Here is an 18,823-nt window from a genome sequence, read left to right as displayed (position 1 = left end):
AGTATATGTTCTCTATCATAAATGAAAGAGCATCCCTTAAAACACCTTAGCGCGAACCGGTTTTGCTTTGTTAACGCCCTAGGACATTTTAAATCAAAATTTTTAAAACTATGAGCTGTATGTGTCTTCCTAAAAATAATGCTGGTAACTATGACATGCAGCAGCGCGGCAACATACTTTTTGTTTGTATGCGAGATGAAAAGCTGTATATTTAAAAACTTGTTCCCCAGCTAAAAAAATAGTCAATTGCAGGCTTTCTTATTACTTTATGTATTTTCTCATTCACTAGTACATTTTGCATGAAGGCCCCGTCTGTTGGAATGGACGATAGGTAGAATGCTGGCTTCACGTTGTGGAGGTCGGCAGTTGGATTCTCCCCGGGCGTGTCCTCTTTTTTTTTTTCTCTAAGCTACGGTTGGCGTTTTTGGAAACTGAAAACGAATATTTCGGCAGAAGAAGCGCCCCTGACGCAGGAAGAATCGTCAAACAACGTACAACATAAGCAGGAAGCTCCTTCACTCGTTCTGTTTACAGAACGCTGCCGTTGACTCTGGTCTGGGCATGGAGGTTCAGTTAGCCAGACTGAGAGCAACGCAGCGGCGGTGGCTGGTGGCGTGTCTTTAAAATTTTCAAAAGAATGTTTAAAAATTTTTATACAATTAAACTTATACAAATAGTACTTGTATTAAAAGATTTTCAATAAGTGAATGACCGTTTCAGCTGTTTCAGTAGCTGCAAGGTTTGAAGGTCAGGTGATCGGGACACATATTGTAGTGTCAAGTTTCTACACTACGAACCGCCACCCTTCCGTTTTCGGAAAGTTTGGTGCCAAATTAAAATTATATCCGCCACTTTGTTCATAAATTGCTTGGAGTTGCCCCACTGTATAGAACTCGGCTTTCATATGAGCTAGAGAACATATACTCGACAAAAATCGGTTGTCTGTCCTTTAATATATTGTTTGTGTATATTATCAGGACATTTTTTGTTTTTAACGAGGCATAATTTATGTACCCGAGTTTATTGAAACATGCCCCTTTGTGTTTTCGAACTTCAAAAGACTTTGAAAGTATTCAACGTTATCGAATAGTGCTATTCATTTTGAAGCCGAATGAAATGTTGCGCTGCTCGGATTTGAAAGTATTAAATATTCACCAACTTTTGGTAACCGGGTATGTCAAGATCAGCGCAAGCGTATTAGATCGCTGTCGAGAATCATCCTTGGCACACTCTGCCATTCCTGTTCGCTTGATGCCAGATGACCCACTCATTGTCAGCCTGAGGGCAGGACCCCAAAGCGGGCCGTGCGGTGTCCAAGTCGGCTGGCAATGCCTTTCCGAAAATTTTTTTTTTTTATTTATTGGTACCTCGAGGCCCCTTTTGGGGGCAAAACATCAGGGGTGGGCAGAAAAAAAGGCTGGCAAAATACAGTGGAAAGGTGCAAAACAAAAAGGGTTACAAATTAGGGCCAATGTGGCCCTCATTAGGGCCAATGTGGCCTCAATTTGGCCTTAATGGCGAAAATTAGAACCAAATTAGGGAACATGGGGTGGCAGTGCACTGCCATCCCCTGTCCTCCCCCAACTTAGGCACGTGGAGGATGTTTTTCTCCAATCAAATATTTGTCGTTGCAAACTGAATGGGTAACAACAAAACTTGGAAAGTTGCGGGGTGTATTCCTGAGGTCCCACAAGATGGCTTCCATCATTGATTTGCTTTCAGGTGAGAAGCAACTATGTAGCCATTACTGTGCTTGAAAATTGGGAGACCAGGCTGTACAGTCTTGCCTGGTGGCGCCAGTCTCTAGGTACTGTTCCGCTCTCGTAAGTGATTATATATCTCACTAACCGAAGTTCTTGGACGTCTTTGTGAGTCTATGCTTAATCGTGATGTGGATATTGGTTTAACTTGTTCTCTCAGCAATCAAGTGTGGCCTAGAAGGGTAGTCGCAGTGCACGTTCATTTTGCATTCAAGGCCTTCACTCCCCGTTGCCACGTTCTTTCCAGTGCTGCACTTCAAGAGTGGCTTCCTCAACATGGCAGTGCTTTAGTAGTATTTACTGCTACATTTCTGCTAGCCTGACAGCAGAGAGGTGCAAAGACTATGAGTTCCACATACATGCATTTTCTGATGGCCTTCATCTCTGTGTGTGCAATCATGGTGGCTTATTATAATGGACTTTCTGCAACATGAAGAACATTTTGAGCCACAGTCTGTCGCCATCCAGACAACGGACTTTATTTTGGGGTGAATTGAATAAACATAGGCGTCGTTGTCGTGTTGTTTGAAATTGGTTTGCGAACCCAAAGGTGGTAAATTAGTGAACAGCAGAGGTCACAGTGTACCGCATATTGTTCGTCGTTTATCTCGTTATATTGCTGCGGGTGTAAAACCTAGCTGACGTGCAAAAAAGCTTTAGTGAACTGCTGAAGTGTCACCGTGCCTCCGTAATTCTCCCTTTGGATAAAGACACACAGCACGTGCGCGCTTTTTTTCTTCCCATTCTGGTCTCTGTTTTCCAGAGGAAGAAGAAAGTGTGGCACAGTTGGACAACCTCTTGCCAAAAACTGAATGCTGACCATGCAGTATTGCAGGTCAGCTGCAGGACACGATTTGAGTTGATATAGTGGATTCCAGTGGATCCGTACAAACCCGTGTTTTGGCTCTTTGTTGAATGAGTAAAGTTTGCTTATGGAAGACTCGCTTTTCTTGGCCAACCTTCCTGGAGAATGGGAGCGTCCGTACCGTAGCTCCCTTGGCGTTGTGCCAAACGGGCAGCAGGGCGTACGCTTCCCCTTATCAAAAAAACACTTATCCCCCACGCGTGCGTGCAGGGGGCCATTTTCTCGGTGAGTCTGCACGTGCCCCAGCGGCTGCTGTGCTCGACGTCGGACGACCGGTCGCTGCGCATCTACCGCTTCCACGACGCGGCCACCCCCGCCACGGGGGCCACCAGCGAGGGGGCCCTGAGCAGCAAGGGCCCCACCCAGCAGCCCCTCGGCCCCGCACAGCTGGCCGCCGGGTGGTTCAGCTCGGTGCACGCCCTCTACGGCCACGAGTCGCGTGTCTGGCGGGCTGCCATCCTGCACAACTGCTACGTCAGTGTGGGCGAGGTGAGGCCCTCTCCTCCTCCGACATTGGGGGCGTAGTACCCACTGTCTCTCCCTCCCTCTTCGAGTGTCTCAAATGCTGGGTGGTCGAATGAATGTGGCATTGCAGTGTGAACGGGTCAAGGTTGCAAACTGTCCCTTACAAGGGTCCTTGTTGTCCCTCTAACTGTGTTGCGGTATTGTGTGCTGTTTCTTCTGTGAAGCCCGACACATGCTCACTTGACGTTCTGCTCTGACAAACCCCACCATCTGTACCTTTTGGGCACAAAGTGCTTGGTTGTGGCAGCATTGTCAAGTGAAATTCTATTGAGGCATGTTCGTTTAACACTTTCCTCCTGCTGCTGCTGCTGCAAAAAAAAAAAAAAAAAAAGCAGTGGTTTTTGGTTGTCTAGCAGATAATTTTTCGCCAGTCGCAAAAAATACGTAACAGTGTATGCATCGGAATGTAGAACGGTAAAGTACCTTTGCAATGGTAATTGTTTCAAACAAGAATATTTACTAGGAAAAGAAAAGAAGAAAAGCTGTACAGAGAAATTTTGTGACAAACGCAAAAAATAAGCAAAATAAAGTCAGAAAAACCACACAAAAAATTGGAAATGTTTCGTTGAAGTGGACTTCGTTGTAGCGGGATTAGACTGTATTAGCACTTAACCCTTTCAGGGTCACGGACGTACATATACGTCCTCTGCAAACACCTTCAAAATGGTCAATAACATATATGTACGTCATCGCTTGTATGTTTAAAAAGCGCGCCTTTTTCGTGAACTTCTCTTGCTTGGCATGTGCTGCCACGCTGCGGAAATACGTCAAATTATTTTCTTGCGCCAATGGCTCTTCTTTTTATTTTTTTATGATTTACTTCAGCGGTGCGCCGGCTATCGCTTGCACATCTGGTAATGAGGGGGTGCGCTAGTTGTTGCCCACCGGGCGCCGGGCGCCTCGCTTCTCTTGCCTTCCACAGACCAAGGGTGCCTGCGAAACTGATGAGGCTCTTTCCTCGTTGATTTCTTTTTTTTTTTTTTTTGTATTTTATAGGAGCGGTGCGCCGTCTATCGCTCGTGCATCCGGCCGCGCGCCCGCGCGCAGTGGTTGGTTTCGGTATCGTCCTTCGGGTGCTTCCCGCTTTTTGCGCCCGCGAAACTGATGTCTATCTGATTTTGATTCACTCAAAAGGTGCCGGCTTGTTACTCTCTCGTTTTTATTTAGAATTTTTCTTGTGTTACTCATGAATAAACTGCATGTATGTAACAACACAAACGATTTTTTTTGTCACTTTGTGGTCACCCTAAAAAAAAATTACAATAATTTTTTCTCGAAATAGATTCATCCAAACAATTTAAATCAGCAATAACAAAAAGCGACCCTGGGGGGTCGCATTTGGCGAAAAAATTCGACCCTCAAAGGGCTAAATAGTTCATCTTAAAGGAGCCATGAAGACAAAATACAAGTTTGTGTTATTCGAAAGATTTCGTGTTTTGTAGTGCCCCCAGCGCTTGTTCGAATGCAAACGCTGCTTTATTCACTGAGAAATTAATCAATTTATGTTAAAATTTTGATTTTCCCACTAGATCGTGTGTTTTCGTAGCTGCAATGACATCACAGACCGCTCTGCAGCCTAGGACCCCTTGATTTGCGCGTCTGCCGTACAGGGTAGAGACACGTACACACTGGGGCCGCCATTTTGGATCGCTCGCTCGCCGCCGAAGCAAGTCATTGTATCAAAATCGCGCTAAAAGTATCGCCACAATGCGGTTAACCGGCAAAGTTTGAATCAACCTGTCTGTTTCTCGTTGCTGGGTCACGTGGGAAACGAAACGAACAACGCGCTGAGCACGTTGACCCAATCGCAGCGGCACGGGACCGTTCAAAGGGTGTCTCCACCCTGTACGGCAGAGTTGGTATCGAGGTATTCGCGCGTTTGTTTACGTTACTCAACCTATATGGCGCCACCATACCATGACGTGTTGTTTTCTGCCTTTTTTTTTCGTTCTGGGAGAAAATCGTTTCGTGAAACATACTGCTCGCTCGACAAATATGTTCACGTAAGACATCGTCGCGTCAATCAATCGGCCAGTGTCGTCTGAGACAACCCCAAAGCCCCGCAGTCCTGTGCAGCTAAACAAGAATAGTGCGCGCAGTACCAACAGCAGCAGTACGCAGCGGTACTTCTATGTTTACATGTGGTTTCGTAACTTACACTTACCACCATTCTTACGGCTTTAAAAAGAATGTGCCCTAAATTTAAGGCAAATAGCTCGTTCGGCAGGCTTATACTCTGCCTAATTTTCGTTTGCTTTTGCCGCCCTCCGCCAATCGCAGAGCTGTCTCGTGTGACATCATAGGTTCTGTTGCGGGAAATGAGCTAGTGGGTCGCATGGCCATTCCCTTTTTTCCTAATTATGTGGCTTATTCGACCGAAGTTTACGTTAAAAGTGGTGATTCTAACGAGACAATCTTTTGAATGAACCAAACTTGTGTTATCTCTTCATGGCTCCTTTAAGAGTGAATTTCAGGTGCGGGTAAAGCCAGAATTTTGCCCCAAAATGCAGCCTCACCTGAATGTGTGGCATGCCCTAGTGCATGCGTCATCACAGCCGTCATTGCATTCTCTGTCCTGCTATGTTTAGCCAGCTTACTGTCATCAGAAAAAAAAAGCAGTTTCATTGTTTTGTCTTAGCAGCGCATTATCCTATCTTCGTTGTGAGTGCGCAAGAGACCTTGAACGGACCAGTACCAACAGAATTTCCGGGCGTACTCCCTGCCAAAACCGCTCACAGATCATATTTTGTCTCGGTTTAAAGGGTGGATCCACCGTGAGAGGGGGTGCTGGCGGGAGACCAATGAGGGTCCGTCCTTGGGCGTCCTTGCTTGCAAGTCAGAGCATATCGCGGGTATGGCGGGCCACACATGGCCAGCAAGGGAGCTAGCACGCACGTGGACATACCACTGGCCAATATGACGACCCACCCTACCAGCCAGGCCCAACCACATGTGCAAACAAGGCATGGATGCCAAGAAGGTTTCCACAGCGAACATGCAATCTTTCCAGAAAAAGGAGTAAAGACCTCCATAAGACATCCTTGCAGTTGACTTGATTCTTTAGGAACTGTGGCCATGCTCACTTGTTAGTGTGGGTGCGTACTGTTGGCTGCAAAACATGTCTGGCATAATTGTCGGATGCTTGACGTTTTTGTTGAGATAGTGTGTTGCACAGAAATGCATGCACCAGTAAAAAAGAACCAGTGTAATTCTATTGTACATCTTCAGTGTTCTTGGTCGTGAGTGTGTGAACTCATCAGGGAGGTTCCGTTTGAGGGCTAACGTACGAGATAGCAGAGGACCCCGACTAGCTTCGCTAGAGAAAGTGCTACGTGCCGTACACCAGCCCCAGTGGAATCCGAAGACTCACGCATGGGTTCGGGTACTCACATGCGGTAGACAGGCTCCGGCAATCCAGAGTAAGGCTGTATTGTGTGGCAGATACAGGGCATATACCAGACAACACGACTATCGCTCGCGGGAAGACAGTGGCTTCATTGGCTCGCTCAAGCCGCTGGACTTGGGACTTGGACCTTGATATCCGTCATCACGGCCGTGGGAGCAGGGAGGACAGAATCTCTCAGCTGAGTCCCTGTGGAGCCAGCTGGGTTCACCGTCGTCTGGGAATTGGGAGTAGGCACTACCGAGTCGACCGATTCCGACCAAATCGCCCAGTCGACTCCCCGGTGGAACGCTCGTTCGTCCCGCAGGTCAGCTTGGGGGGTGAGGAGGTCTCCCCCAGGTCAAGGAGAGGGTGGGTGCGAAGGAAGGCGACAAGCTGGTCCTCCTTCCCTCGCGCCCTCGCGCACACGTTTGCGGCGAGCCGGTTCGGCGCGTCGCGCGGGGTCACGAAGAGGTCACGACTCACTTGGCGTGCCGGCTGCCCAAAATGGCGGCTCCCAGCTCGCCGAAACATGTGCAGACAAGACGTAGAGAAGCATGGGTCCCCACACGGTTATGTATAATAGCTCAACGTCTGAATTATCGCAGAGTACTTATTACTGGCACTTCGTACTCTGACTCATTACCAGCTGGAAACATACATAAGCTTCTTTGTACGTGGTAAGTGACTGGAAATTTCGGGCAAAAATGAGGCTGATCTAGGGCAGAGTACTTGTTTTTGGGAATACAGAATATTGGGGGACCATGTGGAGGGGTCATTGCTACTTGAGCACTTTGCAGCTTCCAGTTATCTTGTATTTCTTTCTGTTTGCATTGGGGGCTTGTTTTGCACCCGTACCTGACCCCAAGCTTTGTCCCTCTTTCCTCTTGACACACAGGATGGCCACGTGTGCTTCTGGGGTTGCCCAGGAAACCTCATGACCCGAATGTCATCACCTGGGGTGAGCCAATGTTCTACCCCTCGGAACACTGCGATATGCGCTCGTGATACTCACTCTGATATTCACTGCCGCGAGAAAATCGCAGTGAAAAATTTTTCATACAGAAGCAATTAATAAATCATTTTCAGTAAGAAAGCTGAAATTGAGACTTTCTCAAGCATGCTGCAGTGCCTGCTATATATATATATATATATATATATATATATATATATATATATATATATATATATATATATATATATATATATATATATATATATATATATATATATATATATATATATATATATATATATATATATATATATATATATATATATATATATATATATATATATATATATATATATATATATATATATATATATATATATAAAGAGAAGAAAAACTTCGAACAAGGTAAAAGCACGATTGTGGCCTACGTTTCAGCAAAGAGAACTTGCTTTCCTCAGGGCTGCTTTACAACGCGCGCGTAAGCGTCGTCACGTGGTATTTTTCATATTTCGCGGGTTTCCTTTATCAGTCAGAATAAATGAGTACGTAATTAGTTCGTCGCTGAAAATACCGCAGTTAGATGCCCCTCGTGGTTACCTACAAGTGCCTCATTGACACTTTAGTGATTAGGACAGTATTTCTCGAGTTAGATAATTAATTACAATTAATTAATTAAGTCTCATTAACGAAAAAATTACTCTCCGCTTCGTCACAGTACTGCAAACATTATACACTAGGTTTTCTTCGAGTTACGCAATTTCTCTTTTTTTAAATCTTGGTGCATGATAGCTGGGACACCCTGTGTGTGTGTGTGTGTGTGTGTATATATATATATATATATATATATATATATATATATATATATATATATATATAGTAAAAGGCTCATTTATTTGGAAATTTTTCCTGTTGCATAAAACAAACATACAGAAGCCCTCCTGCTGCTTTTACCGTTATTCATGGTATTACGTTTTAAATAATGTTTCAGCTCATGTGCTCACCTCAACCACAAGTGTTTCAGTGCATTTGAATTTCTGTTTATTTTTGTGTAATGAAAAGTACACAAGGTAATCAGGAGAAAATGCTGGGAACATCTTGACGAGCCCTGATTACCCTCAGTATTAGTGTAATTGGGATGTGGCTGCATATTCTGGCAGGCTATGTGATAAAAACAATTCCCTTTTAAAACGGAAAGGTTCTTGAACTTTTATGTCACCTCTAATTAAACAACCCTGCACATGGCTGCGGAAATGCCACGCTTGAATAGTTGGCCTGGTTAGGCATGCCCGCATGGAGTGGTAGTACCATTTTCACTTTCCAACCCTTGCGGTCCCTTCTGCTCGCTGGTCGTTTTCCTTGTACGAACCTTATTCATGAATTTTACTTTCAGTACGCACTTGTGCCGCACACGCAAGAATCTTTTCCTGAAGGGCATTTCATGGCCAATATAAATCTGTAAAAAGAGCTGAATCCAAAATTGACACGAGTGCGCGATTATGGGTGTGCACTTGCACTGTCTGGAAGCAAGCTTCACCAGTGCGCAGGGGCTGCCCAAAAGCACCTGCCTCTTGCCATTTAGCCACACGTCACCGGTGCATTGCAGGAGAGCCCATTAGTCACTATTGGAGGAAGCCAGTGTGTGTTTGTGGCAGTCGACTGCGGCCCCTGACAGTGCGATACATCTGGCGCCCAACTAGTTACACCTCTGTCTAAAGAATATATGTTATAGCTATAACATATGTTATATGTTACAATATATGTTTACCTCTACCTTTAGTATACATGCCCTGCATGCCTCACGGGGTGGGGGCACTTGAGCCAGGAAATGTCCATGAACAAAAATTGTGGTAGGGAGAGACGGTGTGATAAGTAGCGCAAGGTCTTCGATCGTGCAAGCTTGAACTTGGGAGTAGCGAGAGATAGCCGCCGTCAACACCAGTACACGGTAGGAAGGCAGCAAACGAACTCAACCAAACAAGCAAATAGACAAGCAAAATTCGACGTCGTTGTCAACCCTCCCATTTTGCGGCGGCAGGAATGAGCCACGGTTCAGTGCATACAGTTAAACCTGGATGTAACGAAGTTGACAAAAATTTGCAATTTTTTGTTACGTGCAGGTTTTCGTTGCATGCAGGTTCCGAGTTAAGGCTCGCGTGAATGAAGCGGAAACCGAACCAAAATGCTTGGCATCAGTGGTGGTGAACTCACCTTTAAAGAACAGTACGAAACTGCGTGATTTGCGCGCCCGCTGCTATCCCGCGAACTTAGTCACTACACGGCACTCCCACGAAACAAGGTCGCTTAGAGTGTCACTTTTACCTGTTTTTTGGTGCGTTAACCAGTATGAAGGACCAAACCTATGCTAAAAGGGCACCTTTTTGCGAACTTGATGCTCTTTGCCACAATCAAAATTGTTGAGAGGGTGCCCATAGCTGGGATACTGTACCGAGTGGCGATGTTCTTCTTTCTCACCGGCGGATATGGCATTTAAAATTGTGAGCTTGTCTTGAAAAGACAAAACTTTTCGTTTTCTGGCAGCAGAACTCGTCACCGACAAACTGACACCACAGATAGCAGTGGAGACTCGCGACTACACGCCGACAGGCAGGCCTAACCGACACCACACTGACAATGGGAACGCATGGTAGTTTGCGGTGCGGGTGAAGTTCGCTAAATTAGTGCATTTCTCCAGCCGATTTTTCACAAAAAGTGCAAGAAGCAATGGACCACCAGCGTAGCGAATTCGTTGCATCAAGGTTAACCGTTGCAACGCCTTCGTTACATAGGGGTCGCAAATATTGAGGTTCAATGGGGCTGGCAAAGGGGAAGTGAAAATCTTCGTTAAATCCAGGAATTCGTTACATAAATATTCGTTACATCCAGGTTTAACTGTATATGAATGGCAGATTGGTGCAACTTGAAAGCATTAAGGTGAATTGCAAGGCAAATTGATCCAAGTGGCAAGATTACGAAGCCCATGTGATGGAGAAGTTGTACGCCGCAGGCGTACATCTGGAAATTAATGCTTTCGCATTCACAACCCGTTGGAAGTGCTTAGGTGTACCAGTCATATTTCTTGTTTTGTGAATTGTGCAATCCGATGAAACTGAAACAGCTTCGTCGAGTACTAATCTGATGCAGTATCAATGGTTTAACTTGTGTGTTTTTTTTTCCGTTGTTGTTGTTCTAACAATTTCATGCCCCTTTCCTTCTGGTGACGGTAAACGAGCTTTGATACCCAGTAATGCTCTTTTTTTTTTCTTTTTTCTTTTCCCTAAAGTATGAAGCCGAGACTTACCATGCACAATCACAATCTCCAAATGATTCATAGACGCCACATTCATGTCTTGCGCATGTTTCAGGAATTTTAACGAGGCATTTGCAGTCTTCAACAAGGCATCGTTTCGTGCATTCAAGTTCATTGAAGTAAATGCCCGTTTGCATTTTTTTACTTTCGGGGTTCTTGTTTTTGCATAGTGCTGTTTGGCTTAGAGCCCATTGGCATAGCGGGTAATTGACGTCAATATTCGAAAGTTGCAGTTGTGCGCCCACCCCTAGTTCAGGTTCCCCACCCCCATGACCTCCTGTCCTCTTGGCCCAGGGGGGCAGCGTCTGGTGCCTGGCTGTCAACAAAGACGAGACGTTTGTGGTGAGTGTCCACCAGGTTCCCTGCTTCTTCACTGCCTCACGTGTTCAGCTATGCTGCCCAACCGTGGCTGCCCACAGTTTTGCGCAGGTTGGGGTTTCCCCTCTGCAAGAACTCTTTCTTAGCTGCGACTTTCAACAGCAGGGCCAGTTTGTCAGCCACAAGAGGCACCTCTCCTGCGCTCAGTGGGGAAAGCTTTACGCAAAATTTAATCGCAGCAATAGCAGCATTTTTTTTCTTTTTTCCTTAAAGGAGCCATGAAGACAAAATACAAGTTGGGTTTATTAGAAAGACTGCTTAGTCCCGATAACAATGATACCAATATCATCGCAATCTTCGAACATATAACGGAGATATTGAAGAAAACGTGTGAAACAGTCGCGACCCCGCAGCCAATTTCTCGCAACTTTTCTATGACATCACGAAAACTTGTTTGTGCGATCTTCTAGGTGCCGGGCTCCACAGTGTCGCAAATGGGGGCCCCATTTGCGACTTTACCTTGGGGTCCCCTTCTTCCAAAAAGCGTGTGCTGGTGAACCTTCAGTGGCGTCACAAACACTGAAAGCCAACAGAAAGGGGGTTATTTGTGACGACATCTTGAACGTGGCGACACCCAAGCGATGCTGAGAAGGACGGCCTTCTGCCTTGCTCTGGGAACTCTGTGACGTGCCCTGTAACATCACAAAAGAAATGCAAGGAAGGTGGGATGGTGGGAAGCATGAGTATACAAAGCATCATTGGCTGTTGAACAAAGGCCGGGGAACCTACAAGAGGTGGAATATTTCAGTTAAAACAAACAGTTACCATTCAGCCTTCAGGTGCCCTTCGAGTGCGGTTGACACCGTCACGTTGTCGCTCGAAAATGATCCCACTTTTGAAATGTTGTTATTTTGGCTCTTGTGAAATCTTGAGGTATTGGCACTTGAAGAATTAACGAGGCTCTACTGTTTGCACCTGGCCACTTTGGGGAAGCTGCAAAGGCGTAGAGATGTTGTAGCCCCCTGTTGGGTATAATGGTTTTGATTGCTTTTGTTTGTCATATACTGTATTTACTCACATAATGAATGCCCAACATACGATAGCCATGAAAATTTGTCATTTCTTCAACTCTCACGTAAAAAATGCACACCCCCTCCCACGCTGTTTTCAAGCGTAAAAATGCGTGGAAAAGCAGCATTTTACGGAATGCTACCGCTTCATTATTTTCTGGAGCACTGACTCCATTTTGTAATCGCCTCTTCCTTGGTGGGCTCGACGCCCGTTATCTGACCCCCTTTGGCAGCGTGCCGCAAAGTGGGGCAGAAGGCAGAGGACCCACATGCCTGGTGTTGAACGCGCCTCAGACTGTGACTGAAAGGAGTGTTGCGGTAGCTCTCGGCTGGTTTCTGGCAAGCCAAGCGACTGCTCAAATCAAACTGGGAGCCCCACAATTGAACTGTTCGTCTTCGAGTAACCAGAAAACGAAAACGTCACCAAATCAGGTGCACTTGGCGCTGGAAGAGGACTGGGAATGCGAAAACCTAGCGCAGTCAGAAACATCTGCTTCTGATCAGTGCGGTAGTCGAGTGCTGTAGGAACGTATGATGGTACGTATTTCTTTGTGGCCACTCGTATGAAGACTGTGCCTGATGACGGCCGCAAAGGGCAGGGGCTGTAACGTGTTCGTTGGTGTCCTCCCCCTCCCAGGTGACGGGGAGCAGTGGGTCCGCGCTGAGCCTGTGGAACGTGGGCGAGGTGGTGAGCCAGTCCTCCAAGACGACCTGGATCGAGGCCTTCAAGGATGGGGTGGACTTCCCCCGGAACCTGGCCATCCTCAGCGCCTCGAGCCCCCTGTCCCTCGTCGTGTCCACCAACGAGGGGTGGGTGGTGTCCCTGTCCGTGGCGACTCAGGGCGGCCTCCAAGAGTGCGATCCCACCTATGCGGTTGCTCTCCCGCCCCTCGTCTTCCCACCCCCCAAAAAGCTGCAGTAATTCCATGCCTTCCGAGTTCCTGGTGGGAAGACATGGAATTACTGCAGCTCTTTGCAATTCCCTCGTGGGCAGGAGAAGGGGGTGCACGTGCATTACACGATGTCGTGGAAAAATCTTGCGTGTAATTCATTCGGGGTTCTCCCCAGCAATTTTTGAGGGGTAGACCGTTTGAGAACTGGGAGGGGGCGAGAAGTTTAAGAATTTAAAATTTTGCATTACAACAATTGAACTCTGTTCAAATACCGGGTGTTGGGGTGCCATGGCGGGGAGAACAGGGGAGGCTCCTAAACAGAATAAGATAGCTACAAGTGCAAGCACTGACACCAACATTTGCACGCAGCTGGCAATCTGAGACTTCAAAGTCACTTGTTCAGGCTCCTTTTGATGTAACCCACTGCTACAGCCGTTGCTCTCGCACAGTGGTCTTTTTTAGTTCCTCAGGCACACATTTCAAACGGGTCAGTTGAAGCGGTGGGGGGGTTCAACAGAAAGCAGTGGGCCGTGACGCTGAGCAGTGAGTGGCATTTTTGCCACTTGCCACCGTGGGGAGGACACTGGTGTAATTGGTCGATTCCAGTTCTCTTTGGTATCTCGGCAACTTTGCAGTGCTAGAAAATTGAAGTCAACTTTTCAGAACACCACTATAAAGGTTGTGTGCGGAAGTGGGGAATGCAAGGTGTGGAATGTAATTCTTTTTCTTTTTCATTGTAGAGCACAGTGGTAAAAGCCGCAGCACACGGCAAGAGCAGACACGTGAACAGGAAGGTGCACTGATTATAACGCGGCAATATTTTTGCAGCATCAAAATATTCGGACAAGTGTGTCATTTTTTAGGTGTAATTTCTATTGATTGTTGTGGTGTTTTATTTGCGGCCATTTGTTTTCAGCTTCTCATGGTCATGGCTGCGTGTTCGCTGTTGAATGCCTAGGAGCCCCTCTTTTTAAAAAGTGTTAATTTGCATGAAAAGCTTGCTTGTAGAAGAGCGTAATGGTCCATTTCCATCAAGCCTAACCAACTCTAGCCACACCTATTAGTATGCACTAAAATGAGATCATTTGGTTTGCTTCGTGAAGACACAATTGAAAAAGCATTTGCACAACACAAGTTACTTCTGTGGCTAATTTTAGTCAAAAGCAACTGTTCGAGCAGCAGGAAAGAAATCACCTGCAAGGTCCTTACATGTGAAGCAACAAAGTGATCGTTTATCAAGTATGCATCATATCTGCTTGAGGTTGCACGATCAAATTTTTTTCTCCCTGCTATAGAGTCAAACCTGACTATATCGAACGTGTTTACATTGAATTATCCTGCATATCGAACTATTTCTGGTCACGGTATGTCTGCAGTGAAAATATATAGCAAAAAGTACACTTATATTGAACAAAAATACCAGCGACTCAAGATATATCGAACGAAAAATGCCGCAGAAGTGCCCCCCAAGTTGGCTTTCCTTCATGGCGGAGGAGAAAGTCCACCGGCACACCCCTCAAAGTGGTTTAGCCCGGCCACCCATGAGCAGTGGGTGGCTCTTTCTCCTCCTTTCCCTCGCTCCCCCTATCGTGACCGTGACTGCGCCACTGCGCTGTGTAGGGCGAGTCGTCGACACCCCCCCTTGCAAAAAATGATCCTGGTCCACCCACCATGCTTTTTTTTTTTTTCGTTTGTTGCGTTTGCGGCGTTCGCACTTTGTGGGCTTTCATCTGAAGGGTAGCTATAGTGGATAGCACTATTGTCACTAAATAAAGGCTTATTTAGTGGCTCTAGCTAGCGCGAAGCGGAAGAATTTACCGTAATTTCACTGGGAAGCTGGCAATTGTAAATCGCATCGAATTTGGTGAGAAGTCCCTGTGATGCACGAGATTCTCGAAGCACACCTTCCCGAAGAAGGTTCTGGGCCGATGTCACTAAAGAAACAGCCCGACATTGCATCAAATCTGCGGGCTTGTGTGCATGCCGGTGATGTCTTTGGAAATCCTGGGGAGTGGTGTTGCCGAAATGTGGGGCAAGCTGTGAGAATTTCCGGACACCGTGGCCAGATTAATGGTCGGTGAGTTTGTGAGTGTGGAAGATGGGGTCGCGACCGTGGGAGAGTTTGGGAGACTACCGTATTTGCACGATTCTTACGCGCACCTCTTTTCGTTAAAAGTAGCCTTAAAATTTGCACGCACGTTGCAATCGGGCTCAAAACCTAAAGCAGCGTTTCAATGTTTCCCGCTTTAGTTTTTTAATGTCAGCAAAAGATGGATAATGTACTTTAAGAAGCGTAAGAGATTTTTTGCTGCCACAGTTGAGTGTGTGAAATAAAATGTCTTCTGCTAGGTAGGTACGTGGTGCCGCGTCTTTTACATCTGCCCAGTAGAATCGGCGTCAGATTTTTTTGCATTTGTATCGGTAAACTTACCTGCGCGTTACAATCTGGGGCGCGTTAGAATCGTGAAAAGGCAGTATATTAGAGCGCAAGTGAAAGCGGGTGCAACGAGAAAAGCGGCGTCGATTCTTTGCCCACAACATCCGAAGTGATCGGTGCACTCGCACTATGACTCTTCGCAAATGTGAAAGGTTGTGGCCTCAGCTGCTTTGACTCTTCATACAGTGTGTATAAGTGCCTACTATGTCAGGCAGCGAGGTTGTTCAAGCAGACGATACAGGTCTGTTTCATGCGAAAGTAAGGCAGTTTCATTAACGAAGTGTTTTTTAGAAATGCTATGGCCCAAATTTTAAAACCTTCCTTACCTTACTAAGGTCGCCTTAGAACTCGCAAGGAGGCCTTAGTTCAATTTTGGAACGTTCCCTACTGAGGCTTCCTTACGAAACGCTCCCTTGATGTCTCCTTACTGCAAGGTCGCTCGCGGGCTACCTTGATGCGACCTAACCCCGCTCTTTCAACTGGACGCACACTTCTCCGCAGCACTCGGCGCAGAACGCTGGGAGCTCCGTCCGGCGGTGCTGCGGGAGGAACGCGACGGCTATGGCGTCCGAGTTTATTGCTTCGTACGACAGCTGGGCGGACTTTGCACTGTTTTGCCTGCGGGTGGACGACTTCATGTGCGGCGATGTGTACAGATATCCGTCACTCACGATGAGGCAGCCGCGAGAGCGCCTCAACCCGATGGAGCTGTACAGCGACGGCGAGTTTTCATTCCGCTACCGCTAGCATCGGGGCGGATATTTGATCGCCGCTATCTGTGCAACTGCGAATGACAATACCTAACACAACTTTTCACCACAGTATCATCCCCTTTCTCGCATGTGAAAGTTTATTTCAGCTATAATTGCCGTTTGAGAGATCGGTGATCGAGACATCTGCCGTAGCATGTTTCGATGCTTCCGAGCAGGTACCGCCATCTTTCGTCCGCTCGGCGCACCGCGCGCCGCGATGACCGGTCGAACCAGCGAACCTGCGCGGCCGGTCAGCGTCGAGGCAGATATCTGATCGCCGCCTTTAAATAAGCGCTGATAACGATCCCTAGCACAATTTTTCATCGCACTAACACCTACTTTATCGCACTTGGAACCTCTTTTGACGGTTGACAGTGGTCGGCGACCTCGTCAACGTCTCGCAGCCCACAGTCAGCAATGGGCTCTGGGAAGTTACGCAGGCGGTGTGCTTGCGCCTGTTCCCAAAGTACGTCGGCTACCAAACGCAACAAAGAGGAAACGCTTATGACGCGGAGTTGTTTTACATCACGCGGGCACACGCTGGGCATGCTGTTGTATTCGTCGCAAAGTCGCTTCCACACTTTAGTTTTCGCTTGCAGCGACATGGCGTTGCTCTTGTTGCACTCTACAAAGTTTTTGTATTTCCGTACCAGTTCTTGGAGAAGTTCTTTTTTTTTTCTTCTGTGTAATCCACTTTCCCGGGCATGGTTACACTGGCGCTACGCTCGCACAAAACGTTGGCTCGCACGTTTCGACGCTAAATGCGATGTTGACAAAAATCAACGTGAGACTGTTGCCAGACTAGATTTGACTTACAAGCAACTGTAGTAACCGACCGGTACAACAGGTTTCAAGAACTGCGCAATAAGCAAACATTAAATATATATGCCCGTATAAATGTAAAACACGACAAATTTCATGCCTATCACGGCTAATGAAGGCACATTTTAAGAACAACTTGCGCTTATCCTCGCACCCATGTGCACGAATGGCTTCCTTGACGGGAGTAAGGGCGCCCTTTGGTAAGGAAGGTTGAGGGAGGCTTTAAAAATGAGAATCGGAGCTGCAAGGTCGTCTCACTGTAAGGGAGCATGAAGGGCTCCTTCAGTAAGGTGAGGAAATGGGGTAAGGTAAGGAAGGTTTTAAAATTTGGGCCTATGTTCTTTTGTGACATCCAGTTCCTTAGCTTGCTTATTATATTGATTGATTGATTGTAGGGTTGTAGGATTGTAGGTGCAATGCAGGCGATGAGGCTCGCCGTAAGGGAGCGCTCCATATTAATTTTGACCACCTTGGGATCTTTAACGTGCACCGAAATCTCGTACGCATCTGTGTTCTTGCTTTTCGCCTCCATCAGAAAAGCGGCCGCCGCGGCTGGGAATCAAACCCGAGTCCTCGTGCTCAGCAGCACAACACCTTAGCCACTGAGCCACTGCGGCGGGGAGCTTGAATTATCCCGTATATTGAACTGATAGGTGTTTTCTTGCAAGTTTTCTTGCAATGAATGTTATCACAGAGTTCTAAACTTGGCATTTACAAATTTGGCTAAATTTAGTATTTTACGGGCAGTCTTTTTGGCTTAATTACTGACTAATTGGGTAGTGATTTATTTGCTGACCTACCAAATGCTTGGGCTAACCACACTAGAAAGGACTGACTTATTTAGTAGGACTAATTTTATTCTAATACTGACTAATTCTGACTAATTATTCTGACTAATTTAGTAGGACTAATTTTATTCAGCTGAAAATTTCTGATTGGCTCAGTACTACTAGCCCAGGTGCGAGATGCTGGTGAACGTTTGGATTGTTCAGCTTAGCCAGCAAAGCAGTGCACAGGTATGCGGACCCCCTGGGGGTTCTTAGTTCAAGTGTGACTGTAGGTTCGGCTGTTGGAGTCGCTGGCTCAATGGTGGTGGCCTGACTCTGTCGCCCACCCACGATGGTGGGCTGCACACAGGCGGCTGCTGCGGTGGTCCCTGGGTGGGCCTGGGGGCTTCAAGCGGGAGGAGCTCTTCCGGCGGGACTACCTGGCGTCGTACAACGTCCTGGCTGTCTCCCATAGCCGCAAATTCCTGGCTCTGGGAGGAATCCAGGGCCACGTGGCCATCCTCCGATGCGGTGCGTTGGGGGAAAGGGCACGATTCTCCAGCGGGCTTCAGCCGTATCAATGACCCTCCCTTTGTGGCAGTAACAAGAAGCAAGAAACGTGGTCCAGCGGATTGGGGTGCATGTTAACGTGCGGTCACTGCACCACGGATGTAAGACTGTGCGGGGAAAGACCAGAAATGAGCGAGCGAGATCTGTGTCGGTGCTCGTTTGTTGCCTTTCTCTCGGTTCTACCCGTGTGGTGTGACCAGCCTACCAGTGTCTCATGTTAGATAAGGGGACGCTCTGGTCTCAGAGGCCATTCTTTTTACCTGCATTTCAGTGTGCCGTATTTACACGATTCTAACGCGCACCCTTTTCTGCTAAAATTAGCCTTCAAATTTGTGTACGGGTTACAATCGGGCTCAAAGCCGAAATCGGCTTCAAAGCGGCCAGCAGTGTTGCCATGAAC

At 46.9% G+C, this 18,823-nt stretch overlaps 1 protein-coding gene across 1 annotated transcript in view; it reads left to right on the top strand.

Moving 5' to 3' along the window:
* The window catches only part of LOC144137052 (tRNA (34-2'-O)-methyltransferase regulator WDR6-like), a gene marked incomplete at its 3' end in the record, with an annotated part of 102,496 nt that overhangs the window by 21,620 nt on the left and 62,053 nt on the right, over positions 1–18,823 (top strand). The window contains 5 exon segments of the mRNA XM_077669442.1: positions 2,836–3,114; positions 7,431–7,493; positions 11,089–11,136; positions 12,820–12,992; positions 18,224–18,384. Of these exon segments, the coding sequence (XP_077525568.1) occupies positions 2,836–3,114; positions 7,431–7,493; positions 11,089–11,136; positions 12,820–12,992; positions 18,224–18,384 (724 nt within the window).

Source organism: Haemaphysalis longicornis, unplaced genomic scaffold, assembly GCF_048455015.1.
Source record: "Haemaphysalis longicornis isolate Haplotype H1 unplaced genomic scaffold, Haemaphysalis longicornis Haplotype H1 scaffold_1, whole genome shotgun sequence".
NCBI lineage: Eukaryota > Metazoa > Arthropoda > Arachnida > Ixodida > Ixodidae > Haemaphysalis > Haemaphysalis longicornis.
This window is presented reverse-complemented; position numbering and strand designations above follow the sequence as displayed.